General features: G+C 39.9%; 1 protein-coding gene across 1 annotated transcript in view; it reads left to right on the forward strand.

The window, feature by feature from the left end:
* The window catches only part of LOC130917920 (melatonin receptor type 1B-like), an 83,852-nt gene extending 73,702 nt beyond the window's left edge, over positions 1–10,150 (forward strand). Inside the window, exon 3 of the mRNA XM_057839700.1 lies at positions 9,086–10,150. Within this exon, the coding sequence (XP_057695683.1) occupies positions 9,086–9,835 (750 nt within the window). The 3' untranslated portion in view covers positions 9,836–10,150. The remainder of the gene's footprint in view (positions 1–9,085) is intronic.
* The last annotated feature ends 3,021 nt before the right edge of the window (positions 10,151–13,171 follow it).

A 13,171-nucleotide genomic window follows, 5' to 3' on the forward strand; every position in this document is an offset into this window, starting at 1 on the left:
GTTTTATATTAGCTGTCCTTTTCTGCCACACATTGTTGGTCCGTGAACAAAAAGCCCACATTACATTGGTACGTGGTGCAAAAAAGGTTGGGGACCACTGGTTTGTGCGATTCCCAGGTAATTTATTGCTGACAGCTACCGTTGATAAAAATCAATCAATCTTTGGATTCCAAAGAAAATGCATAAGGTAGTCATTCTTGACCCACTTATGGAAGACTGTCCGGTCTAGTCACTCAAGCATCTAAGGCTTACTTTTTTATTTTTGGCTTACTTTTGGCATACTTTTGAAGCTCTCATACAGTTTTGTTGGAAGTAAAGCACAAAAAATATTAACAAATTCTTCAGATGATGGACAAAACTCACCCCTTAGTTAACCTTGCAGCCAAAATAGTCTACTGAGGTCATGTGTACATCCTCAGATGTAACCAGATGTCATTAAAATGTGCGTTAGTTTTTAGATATCCATGTACATGTGGATATTTTGACTGGATTTATAAAGCTTGGTATCAAGGTTGTTTTTTTGTCCAACAGAGAGGGAGTGAAAATAGGAACTCATGAAAAACAAACAAAAAACCTGCACCTCCTCATCAACTTTTTGAACAACAAATAAGTCACAAACCAGTGTAAACAAGGATAAGTACAGTCTTTATGACTGAACGATAAGAAAGCCCCTAGAAAAAAATAGAATTTTCCTGCAGAAAAGCCAAATGAAGTGAAAAGAAAAAAGAACCTGTAACCAGAAGAGCAGCAATCGTTCAATAAGGACGACTGGATGAAAGTGATATTCAGTGATGAAAGGGAAAATCTGCTTTGGGTAAGGTGTTGAGTGAACTTTTGTTTTGTCATTCCAATGAGATTTATGAAGATGACTGCCTCAAAAATGTGCACAAAATTTCCACAGTCATGATATGGGGCTGCATATCAAGTAAAGGTATAGCGGCGACGCCACTCATGACAGCTTCAAAAAATGAACACTTTCCATTTAATGGATTGAAAAGGATGTTTGGCGATGATATCATTGTTCAAAAAGATAGTTCATAAGTACACAGTGGTATGATAAAGTATCTGAACCTTTTGGAATTTCTCACATTTCTGCATAAAATCACCATCAAATATAATCCGAGCTTTGTCAAAATCACACAGATGAAAAAACAGTTTCTACTTTAATTAAAAACCACCCAAACATTTATAGGTTTTATATTTTAAGGAGGATAGTATGCAAACAATGACGGAAGGGGGAAAATAAGTGAGTGAAACATCACTTTAAATATTTTGTTTTGGCAGCAATAACTTCAACCAGACACTTCCTGTAGCTGCAGATCAGTCTGGCACATCGATCAGGACTAATCTTGGCCCATTCTTCTCTACAAAACTACTGTAGTTCAGTCAGATTCCGGGGATGTTTGGCATGAATCGCTGTCTTTAGGTCATCCCACAGCATCTCAATGGGGTTCAAGTCTGGATTTGGACTTGGCCACTCCAGAACGTATATTTTGTTCTTCTGAAATCATTATGAAGTTGATTATCTTCTGTGTTTTGGATCATTGTCTTGTTGCAGCATCCATTCTCCTTTTAGCTTCAACTGTCTGACAGACGACCTCAGGTTTTCCTGCAAAATATCCTGATGAACTTTTGAATTCATTCTTTCATTAATGATTGCAAGTTGTGCAGGCCCTGAGGCAGCAAAACAGCCCCAAATCATGATGCTCCCTCCACCATTCTTCTCTGTGGGCATGAGGTGTTGATGTTCGTGAGCTGTTCCATTTTTCCTCCACACGTAACGTTGTGTGCTACTCCCAAACAATTCAAATTTGGTTTCATCAGTCCACAAAATATTTTGCCAAAACTTCTGTCGAGTGTCCAAGTGCGTTTTTGTGAAAATTAAATGAGCAACAATGTTTTTTTTTTTTTTTTTTTTTTAGACAGCAGTAGCTTCCTCCATGGAGTCCTCCCATGAACACCATTCTTGGCCATAGTTTTACATATACAGTAGTTGATGTACGCACAGAGATATTGGACTGTGCCAGTGATTTCTGGAAGTCTTTAGCAGACACTCTAGGGTCCACCTTGGGTGGACTGCCACTCCATGGGAGAGAAGCAACAGTGCCAAACTCTCTTTATTTGTAGAAAACTTCTCCAATTGTCGATTAATGAACATCCAGCTTTTTAGAGATGGTTTTGTATCCTCAACATCAACAATCCTTGATCGCAGGTCTTCAGACAGCTCTTTTGACCGAGCCATGATGCACATCAGACAATGCTTCTCATCAAGACAATTCTTATCAGGTGTGTGTTTTTCAGTGGGCAAGGCAGCTTTAAGCCACTCATCAATTGCCACGTTTACATGGAGCCAAATATTCCAATTACAATCGGAATATTTGTTCAAACCGAATAAATGTGTCCCATATAAACACCTCATTCGGAATGAACAGTCCCAAACCGAATGGAATTTCATTCCGATTCACAGGGGTGGAATATTCCTTTTCCCAAACCGATTAGAAGTAAAATTATATCATGTAAACAGGGAAGCGGAATGGTGTCTGGTTGCGTTCTTTCTGCGCATGCTCCGTACTGACGTGGTGACGTCACTTGGTGACGTAAGTAACGTCACTTGCAACATGGCTTCCAAGCACACGCACAGCGCACCCACACAACTTTTTAAATGAACGGCGTATCATTCTGAAGTTTTGTTTCCACTCGAAAAGTTAAAACAGCAGCTGATCTGACGATCGATCTCCATGTTTTGCAACGTGACGCTTTGTTTTGATTAATCTGCGCATGTCAGACGGCAGTTGTCAAACGTCCTTTCGGAATAAAGGCAGGCACATGTAAACGCTGGATCAGAATAGATGAAGTGACATGTAAACAGCTGATGTGAAATTTCCATTCGGAATGATTTGAATCGGTATGAATAAAAGTCAGCATGTAAACGTGGCTAATGATTGGGCACACACCTGACTTATATTGTTTGGTAAAATTGGTTTCAATTGTTTTTTAAGTCTCCTTAGGCAGAGGGTTCACTTACCCTAATTTTCGGACTATAAACCGCTACTTTTTTCCCTCATTTTGAATCCTGCGGCTTATAGTCCCAGTGCGGCTTATTTGTTGATTTATTTGGGTTAACAGGTAACACTTTATTTGACAGCGGCATCATAAAACTGTCATAAGAACATCATAATTATGACATGACACTATCATGGGCATTACTGAATGCTTATGACAGATGTCAATAATTTGCTGGATGACACTAACCGACCTCTATTATAAGCATTCATTCATGCTCATGAAATTGTCATGTAATAATTATGACTGTCATATGACAGTATTATGGTACCACTATCCAAGAAAATGTTACCAAATACCCTAACTAGCAATTAATGAAACAACTGGAACAGTAACTGAAGAAATAATTAGCACAGAACACGATTGTTATTTACATCTCTAGCACCGCAATGCATGCTAGGAGGAATGTTGGATGACAACAGTGCTGAAAGCAGGCGGCAGCAGATGTTGACTGTCTCCCCCAAGGGAGCAGTGATGGCCAAATGAAGCTTTTAGAAACAATAAGGCTTTGCACCCAAGTGGTTCAAAGCTTAATGGTGGTTAATTTGGTCTCATGACAGTCTTATGTTGCCATTGTCAAATGAAGTTATACCAGTTAATATCTTTTGGTGTAAATATCTCATAATACAGTGAGGACAACTGCGGCTTATATGCCCAGTGCGGCTTATCTATGAACAAATGCCGTTTTCATGTCAAATTTGGTGGGTGGCGGCTTATGGTCAGGTGCGCCTTATAGTCAAGAAAATACGGTACTTATTTGTCCCCCTTTTGTCATTGTTTGCATGATATTCTCATTAAAATATGAAAACCTATAAATGTTTAGGTGGTTTTAGTTAAAGCAGACACTGTTTTTACATCTGTGTGATTTTGACAAAGATCAGATCACATTTGATGGTGACTTTATGCAGAAATGTGAGAAATTCCAAAAGGTTCCGATACTTTTTCAGGTAAGATGCTTTAAGTCCTTTTTTTTTTGTTTGTTTGTTCTTTTTTTGTGGACAATTCCAAAGTTTTTTTTTCCTACCTCTTGTTGAGGTGCATGTTCTGCCTCAACTAGATACCCAGTACGCACTGCTGCGGTGGGCAGTTTAAAGTGAATGTCTTTTTTTCTTCCCACATACCACATGCAAATGAGTTTTAATTGCTTTATTGCAGTGGACAGCAATTAAGCAACAAACGCACATAAAAGCAAACATGAGAGGTGTGGAACAAAGTGCTCCTTAATACTGTACTTTAAAAAAAAATAATAATAATAGTGACAGCAGGAAAAGGAATAAATTTTGCCTGGGAAAAAAAAACTGCACATGTATAAAATGGGAAGACTAAAGACAAGTACGGTATTTGAAGATCACTGAAAAAAAAATATTTGGAGTGCCAAAAAAATAAAAGAAAAAAAAGTAGGGTAACTATTTCCACGCATAAAATTCTTTGTAATATTTACTTAGGTAATCTTTAACTATAGTTTACTTGCCATCAATAATTATTTGTTATCAAAAATCCTCAAGTAATTTTTACTGTAATTTTTTTTTTCCTTTGACGCAAAATTTACTCAGTATTTGTTACTAGATCTGACTCGAGATTACCTTTGTATCTACTTACAAAACCCATATAAAAATGCTTTACTTTCAGGATTGTGAAACCAGTTGTTCTTTACTTTATTTGTAGCAATATTGAGGTTATCATTACATATTATTTGGGCTACCATCTACACCACTATAACCAGGGGTGCGCATATTTTTTTTGCCCAGGTTCTCAGAGGAGGACCTGGAGATGTGACTTGGTCCTCATTGAGCTTGAGAGCCGGCCCGCCTGAAGCGATAAAATTATGACAAGCTTTACTTAGAGCCAATTGACTTTAATTAATTATATTAACAATTAATGCTTGATTAACATCAACTGGCACAACAAAATTGCCATTACTTTGAAGTGAAATGTAAAGAAATGAACATAAAAGAACCAATTCAAAATAAAGGGCATTATGCGGCTCCCACATTAACTCCAAGCCTTTGTAAAAGTGGGATGTCCTCCTCATAAGACTTCATTGAACGTGCATGTTTAGCTTTAAAATGCGGGCAAAAACACGTTTGTCAGTACATGGCGATGTTCTTCATTACCTTTATTCCGCCACTTGTCCATAGGGCGAGTGGGGTCCTGTCTGACATCGATAGTTTGCTTAATTGCCAGATGCTCCCTGTGTTTTTTCGTGCTTTTCAGACAGAGTTTGGATGGCTGAAATTCTTTGACCTACATAAAATGTGCTGCTCTTATCAGCGACATTGGGATTCTCATGGCACATTTTGTACCGCATTTCCGTGCGAGCATCATTTACTTCTAGCCATGGTACCTCCTGCAGCCACTTTTCAGCAAAAGTCCGCGCATGCGGACCACTTATGTGCACCCCTGACTATAACATAAATATAAATGTTTTGTATTTTTAACTTAGCCTACTTTTAAATGAAATGAAAGAAGCTGAACATATTTACAAATATGAAATAATAACATACTTTCACACAAGAGCACCTTTATTATGTTCTCTATTATCTCAGTCATTCACTCTCGTTTTAACAATAGCCTCACGACAGTATCTCAAGAGGTATTTGCTTCTTGTGACTGGGCATGCTGTCTTGTCTCTGAATCTTTGTAGTAATCATTAATTCAACACATTTTTGTTTTTACCATCTTCTTCTATTTTTTTTTTTTTTTTTTTTTAAATCATCCCAATCACCTCAGTTCAGCTATTGGTTCGGTGGTCCCACACGAAAATAAACAATCAGGGTGAAAGGCAATCTGCCCACTTCACAGTGTCAATCTGCAATCTCCCACGCTAAATTTACATAATTTGTCCATGAAGGTCTGCGTGCAGTTCGTCACACTTTGCACGCTTTTACCTCCCAACGAACTTCTTTCTCAAAGTAGTATGCCACTAGCACACTACCTTTAAAGTGAAACTGTAGATGATTGCTCATAGCCTGCAAAAAAAGCTGCCCATTTCATTTCACTGTGCATGTTCACCTGGTTTAAAACGCTTTCTCAACAGGCGCAAGAATGCATAAACTCTAGATGTGCATGGAACATAAAGCCCACAAGTCTGAATCTCAATCGCATGGAATAGTTTATCGACAAAATTTTAAGAATAATAATAAAATGATTATATTCTACGTAATGTAGCTGAGCTGGTAACAGCAATGGGGGTAAGTTGAAGCGAGTTTAGTGTTGTAGCGGTGGTTTATATGTAATCATGTTTTTCATGACTCCATTTTTCACCCTCTTAAGGATTGGGCAATTCCAATTCCTGTACTTCAACCTGACTGACAACCATATGTGGGGTATAAGAGGGGCCAGGGGGAAGTGCCTGGGGTGGCCAAAAATATCATTGCATGTAATTGACTTTCCTATATATTAATTTAAAATGCAGACTCAAACTGAAAAAAATAACTGGTGGATTTAGTTGATAAAATCATTGTCACAATTTGCACTTTTATTCAGTAAATTTTACTGCTTGTGAATTGAACTTAATATTGCAAGTAGTATCACAAGCAGAAAATTTCACTTAATAAAAGTGCAAATTGTAAGTACAAAAAAATTAACTGGTGGATTTACTAGATAAAATCATTGTAACAATTTGCACTTACTTCTATTAAGTACATTTTACTGCTTGTGAACTAAACTAAATATTGCATGCAGTATCACAAGCAGTAAAATGTACTTAATAGAAGTAAGTGCTGAACTGAACTAAATATTGCAAGCAGTATCACAAGCAGTAAAATTTACTTAATAGAAGTGCAAATTGTTACAGTGATTTTATCAAGTAAATCCACCAGTTATTTTTTTTCAGTGTAGCCAGTAAAATGTCTATAATAGTTGTAAAGCAATAAAACAAAAAAACAAAAATGAATGAAATGAACAAGAATCCTTCAAGTGATTCATAATGGGTCAGAAATTTTTTTCGAACAGATCATGTGACTAGCACCTTAGAGATCAGGGCCATTCCTGACCAATTTGGTACCCTAGGCAACATATTTGTTGGCACCCCCCCCTATTTTCACTGCATATATTTGAACACTCACACTGAAAAAGCACATTATCTCTTTGTAGTTTATATACAGTGGAGAGAACAAGTATTTGATACACTGTCAATGGGAAAACCCATTGGCAGTGTATTTGATACACTGTCAATGGGAAAATCTTGCCAGAGTCACGAGCTTCAAAAGCGCTGCATACGTCAATCATCGTTTACGTTGTTAAAAAGTTGCTGTGCCAACTCATCATGTGTGAGAGGATTTGAGTAGACCAACTCATTGAAGTGTTGCGAGTGTTGCCTTGGAACAGACAGGCTCTGTGTGCGCATGCGTGGGCGGGGGGATAAGTAAGCGCGCACTGGAATGAACGTGTGTGTGTGGCGACGTTCGTTGCAGCTGGACGTGTTGTGTTTTTCACTTATCACGGCGGGTTCTGGTCCCCATTAACCGCGAAAAACGAGGGAACACTGTACACATATACACAGACCGGCCACTTTATTAGGTACACCTGTCCAACTGCTCCTTAACGCTTAATTTCTAATCAGCCAATCACATGGCGTCAACTCAGTGCATGACATAAACATGGTTTAAGACAATCTCCTGTAGTTCAAACCGAGGATCAGTATGGGGAAGAAAGGTGATTTAAGTGACTTCGAACGTTGCATGGTTGTTGGTGCCAGAAGGGCTGGTCTGAGTGTTTCAGAAACTGCTGATCTCCTGGTATTTTCACGCACAACTCTAGGGTTTACAGAGAATGGTCCGAAAAAAAAAAAAAAATATCCAGTGAGCGGCAGTTCTGTGAGCGGAAATGCCTTATTGATGCCAGAGGTCAGAGGAGAATGGCCAGACTGGTTCGAGCTAATAGAAAGGCAACAGTGACTCAAATAACCACCCGTTACAACAAAGGTAGGCAGAATAGGATCTCTGAACGCCCAGTACCTCGAACTTTGAGGCAGATGGGCTACAGCAGCAGAAGACCACGCCGGATGCCACTCCTTTCAGCTAAGAACAGGAAACTGAGGCTACAATTTGCACAAGCTCATCGAAATTGGACAATAGAAGATTGGAAAAACGTTGCCTGGTCTGATGAGTCTGGATTTCTGCTGCGACATTCGGATGGTCGGGCCACAATTTGGCGTCAACAACACGAAACCATGGATCCATCCTGCCTTTTATCAACGGTTCAGGCTGCTGGTGGTGGTGTAATGGTGTAGGGAATATTTTCTTGGCACTCTTTGGGCCCCTTGGTCCCAATTGAGCATCATTGGAATGCCACAGCCTACCTTAGTATTGTTGCTGACCATGCCCATCCCTTTATGACCACAATGTACCCAATTTCTGATGGCTACTTTCAGCAGGATAATGCGCCAAGTCATAAAGCTGGAATCATCTCAGACTGGTTTCTTGAACATGACAATGAGTTCACTGTACTCAAATGGCCTCCACAGTCACCAGATCTCAATCCAATAGAGCATCTTTGGGATGTGGTGGAACGGGAGATTCGCATCATGGATGTGCAGCCGACAAATCTGCACCAACTGTGTAATGCCATCATGTCAATATGGACCAAACTCTCTGAGGAATGCTTCCAGCACCTTGTTGAATCTATGCCACGAAGAATTGAGGCAGTTCTGAAGGCAAAAGGGGGTCCAACCAGTTACTAGCATAGTGTACCTAATAAAGTGGCCGGTGAGTGTATGTTGCAAGTTAATTTTATTGCTGACACTCCGTTTCGGGGTCCTCAATATGTTTCGCCCCCCCGTCCCTCGAATATCAAACTCTGCCTATGCCGACAACTGCATTTTTCTTTGTGTTTTGCAAAACCATATACAGAATGAGAAAAGGTTTTGTGGAACAATCGTGAAATGCCTTTCTTTTCCCCTTCCAAAACTAAGCAAATACTCATCTTCGAAACCATGTCATTACATCATTTGTGCTTAACGCTGTTTATTTATATGTATTCTGTGCTGTCATTTATTTTTATAAATGTCTGCCTCTTTCAGGTAAGTGGCTTCCTGATGGGTTTGAGCGTCATTGGCTCCATCTTCAACATCACGGGCATCGCCATCAACCGCTACTGCTACATCTGCCACAACTTCAGCTACGACAAGCTGTACAGCAATCGGAACACACTCCTACTGGTCACACTTATTTGGTGCTTGACACTCACGGCCATTGTGCCAAATTTGTTTTTTGGCTCCCTGCAGTACGACCCCCGTGTCTACTCGTGCACATTTGCTCAGACTGTCAGCACTTCCTATACCATAACAGTGGTGGTCATCCATTTCTTTGTGCCCATTTCTGTGGTCACGTTCTGTTACATGCGAATATGGATCTTGGTTATTCAGGTAAGGCGCAAGGTGAAATCAGAGGTGCGTCCTCGCATCAAGCCCAGCGACTTAAGGAACTTCATCACCATGTTTGTAGTGTTTGTGCTTTTTGCCATTTGTTGGGCACCACTGAACTTCATTGGGCTCGCTGTCGCCATCGACCCAGAAGAAGTCACCCCTCGCATCCCAGAGTGGCTCTTTGTCGTCAGCTATTTCATGGCTTACTTCAACAGTTGCCTTAATGCCATCATCTACGGCCTACTGAATCAGAACTTTCGCAGGGAGTACAAACGTATTATCATGTCTATTTGTTGGCCACACCTCTTCTTCCAAGAAACATCACGGGGAGGGACCGAGGGCATGAGAAGCAAACCATCACCAGGACTCAACAATAATGAACAAGTCAAAGGAGAAACTCTATGACACAATTAATTCCTATTGTAGCAAAGCCTCAACAAGGACTTGAAACGCAATGGGCATGTGAGCTATAATGAAAGGAAATGACAAAAAACTGTTCACCCTTTACAAAGCTAATCAATCTATTTATTTTTCTTTGTCTTGGGACCTTGGGCATTTTACTCCTACAATTTGACTGCGCAAGTTATTTTTATTTACAGGGGGTCCTCAGGTTACAATGCGCTTGACCTACGACATTTCAACTTTACGACTTTCATGCTTCGTCAGCCATTTAGTCCCCAAGTGCCATATTTTCCTAGGTTGGTTAAAGCATACTTCCAGTTTGACAAATACCTTGTGTTATAATATTTGTCTCCAGTCTTGTATTTGCCAATTTGGCTAATTTTCATGCGTGCCACTATACAGCGAGTCCATGAGCTTCGAATGACTTTAGTTCCAACACTGGCGATGTAACCCGAATGTCTGTGTATGTGTTTTACAGGCGATATTTACGTCGAAGTACTTTGTATAAAATATCTAAAATACATTTAAAACAAAAAATATGCTAAGAATTACTGCTGAGAAGAATGAGCCTGAGCGAGAGAGCGACTTTTGGTAACATAAGGTCTGTGTCAGGCCTGGCCCTGGGTGACTATCCAGATAGCAAAAGATAACTGGAGTGGACATGGGCCAGATGTAATGCAAATTTCGGCCTAATTTTGTACGCCGGATCTGCTCCAGTATCTTTTTTAACCATGGGCCAAACGCAGTATGATTTTACTTGCCAGATCAGCAAACAGTTTTGGGCCAGAACTGGTCCAAAGTAGCAGACATGACAAATGTTTGGCCCGAATATGGTACACATCGTACCCAATTTTGGCCAGCACTGGGCTAGACATAGTTCAGATTCTCAGATATGGAAATATAACTGGAGTGGACATGGACCAGACATAATGCAAATTTTGGCCCAATTCCGTAAAACGGATCCGCCCCGAACTCAGTATGGATACACTTGCTGGATCAGCAAACACTTTGGGCCAGAACTGGTCGAAAGTAGTTGAAACCATAATGTACTGCCCGGATAAAAAGATTCATTCTGAACAAGCAATTCCACATTAAAAATGACTTATTTTTAGACTATAAACAACATATTGCATTATTTAAGGTTCTGGGGTAACAGAGGACCCGAGCGCAGAGACGGGAGGCAAACTGGCAGTGGGGACAAGAATTGATTGACTGTTAGAGGTAGTGGCATATAGTGTTCAAAAAATCCTGTGGGCTGAACAGATAGATTGATAGAGCAGGTGAATGGCCAAGCAGGTGTTCTGTTAGGCAAGCAGTACAGGATCTGGCGAGTTCAGTATCAAGAGTACAAGGTTCTTTGTTAGCTGAAAGTTGGAGTCACAAGCTTGTGGAGTTGAGTTGTTGATCTGGCAATGATGTGAAGCCAAGGACCAAATTAGGTCAGCTGCTGGCGATGATCACCAGCACCTGGTCCCAGGCTCACTCATCTGTCAAATTCTTATAGCACTTATTGCATTTTGTTCAGACAGTAACACAAGCACAATCATATTTTCTTTCTGTCGTTAAACAAAAAGCCATAAAATTCTAAACAATGTTCGCAGTTTGGGCTTTAAGACCACTTGATAACGCCATTGAGCAAATGAACCACCATGAAGCTTTGAATCAACTGGCTGCAATTAGCTTCATTGCTTCAAGAAGCTTCATTTGGCCATCACTGCTCAGTGTGATCTCACACTTCCCTTGGGGGAGACAACAACCTCTGCTGCCACCTGTTGCCAACCCTTGTCGTACAACATGCCTCCCAGCATGCATTGCAGCGCTAAAGATGTAAATAACCGAGGACTCCCTATATTAGGAAAAGAAAAACTTAAAATTGTTTTGTGCCTGTTATCAAGTCATCCATATGCTTTCCCTTGCTGTTTTGGGGGTTCAGATCAGAGGTTGTTGAAACTGTTAAGTGGGCCTGTAAAGCCCTTTGAGACATTTGTTGTGATTAAGGGCTATATACATACCGTAATTTCCCGAATATAACGCGTACTTTTTTCCCCCAAAATCAACAACCATGGTGCGCATTATAAACGGGTAAAAGGACGGAGACAAAAATATAAATATATTGTATATATATAAATACCGACTTTTTTTTTTATTGACACGGCCATGTTGTGTTGAAGAAACGTATGCGGCGATCCGTTGCCGACCATTACTGTACGTGACGTCACCATTTTGTTTCGTCGTGGCAAGCTAGGGAAGGAGGCGGAGTATCAAACAACAGAGCTAATCCGCGTTGCTTTATTGACATTTAGGCTGCAACAAAATACAGTAGCTATGTCTGTCTGACATGCAACCCGCGGAATATAACTATCTTTCCGGCTGTTCCCTTAACAAAATACCTCCCCCCGGGAACTATACAACGTGCCAACATGAGTTCCGCCAGTGAATTCTGTTATAACTCGTTACACGGTAATACTTAACGCTGATTGGTCGAATTATTTTGTCTGTGTTAAATTCTGCTTTTTTCACTCTTCATAAAGCACAGAATTTAGTTTCTTGAACTCATTTGAGTCAAAGTTTATTGCAGCTCCACAACTCGGACCGTAACAAATGTAACACAACACACACTTTCTGTGTCCGTCAACTATATCTGTCCCTCGGGAAACTCAAACCCAAATAACAATAGTTCCTCTTGTTAGTCTACAGCGATGCACGCTTTCGGTTTTCCGACATCTAGCCTCACTTTTATTTTACCGTATCTATCCATGGAAAAAACATTTATTCATCATGATGAAACGAGCAAGTTATACAGCAGCCTTTAAAAGAAAAGCCACATCTGTTTTGTTTTCTCCTGGATTCTGGTAAGTTGGAGAAGTTTTCAAATCATATCATTACCGTACATATTGTCAGTTTACGGTAATATTTTGAACTACCAATGTGCTATGCTTGTGCTGTGTTTCACCAGTCAGTAAAATGACATTTCTGTATCTGAACACAAGCTCTGTTTTCTTGTATTCTTCTATTTATTAGTGCTAAAATTAGGGTGCGTGTTATACACGGGTACAATAATGTTCCCTAGATTTTACAAGTAAATTTGGGGTGCGCGTTATACACGGGTGCACCTTATATTTGGGAAATTACGGTAATAGTCACTTGACTTGACAATGCAATCAGCCGTAATAGCTCAGAATTATGTCTGCAGCATATCCTGCAAATGTCAGATTCGCCTCGCAACAACACTGCATCATGACTCCCACTATGAAATGGTGACCATTTTCAAAAAATTAAAAAAAAAAAAAAAAAAAAAAAATGAAAACAAATTTGGCTTGGGTTTTTTTTCTTAACCAT

This window comes from Corythoichthys intestinalis, chromosome 6 (assembly GCF_030265065.1).
Source record: "Corythoichthys intestinalis isolate RoL2023-P3 chromosome 6, ASM3026506v1, whole genome shotgun sequence".
In the NCBI taxonomy this organism is placed as follows: domain Eukaryota; kingdom Metazoa; phylum Chordata; class Actinopteri; order Syngnathiformes; family Syngnathidae; genus Corythoichthys; species Corythoichthys intestinalis.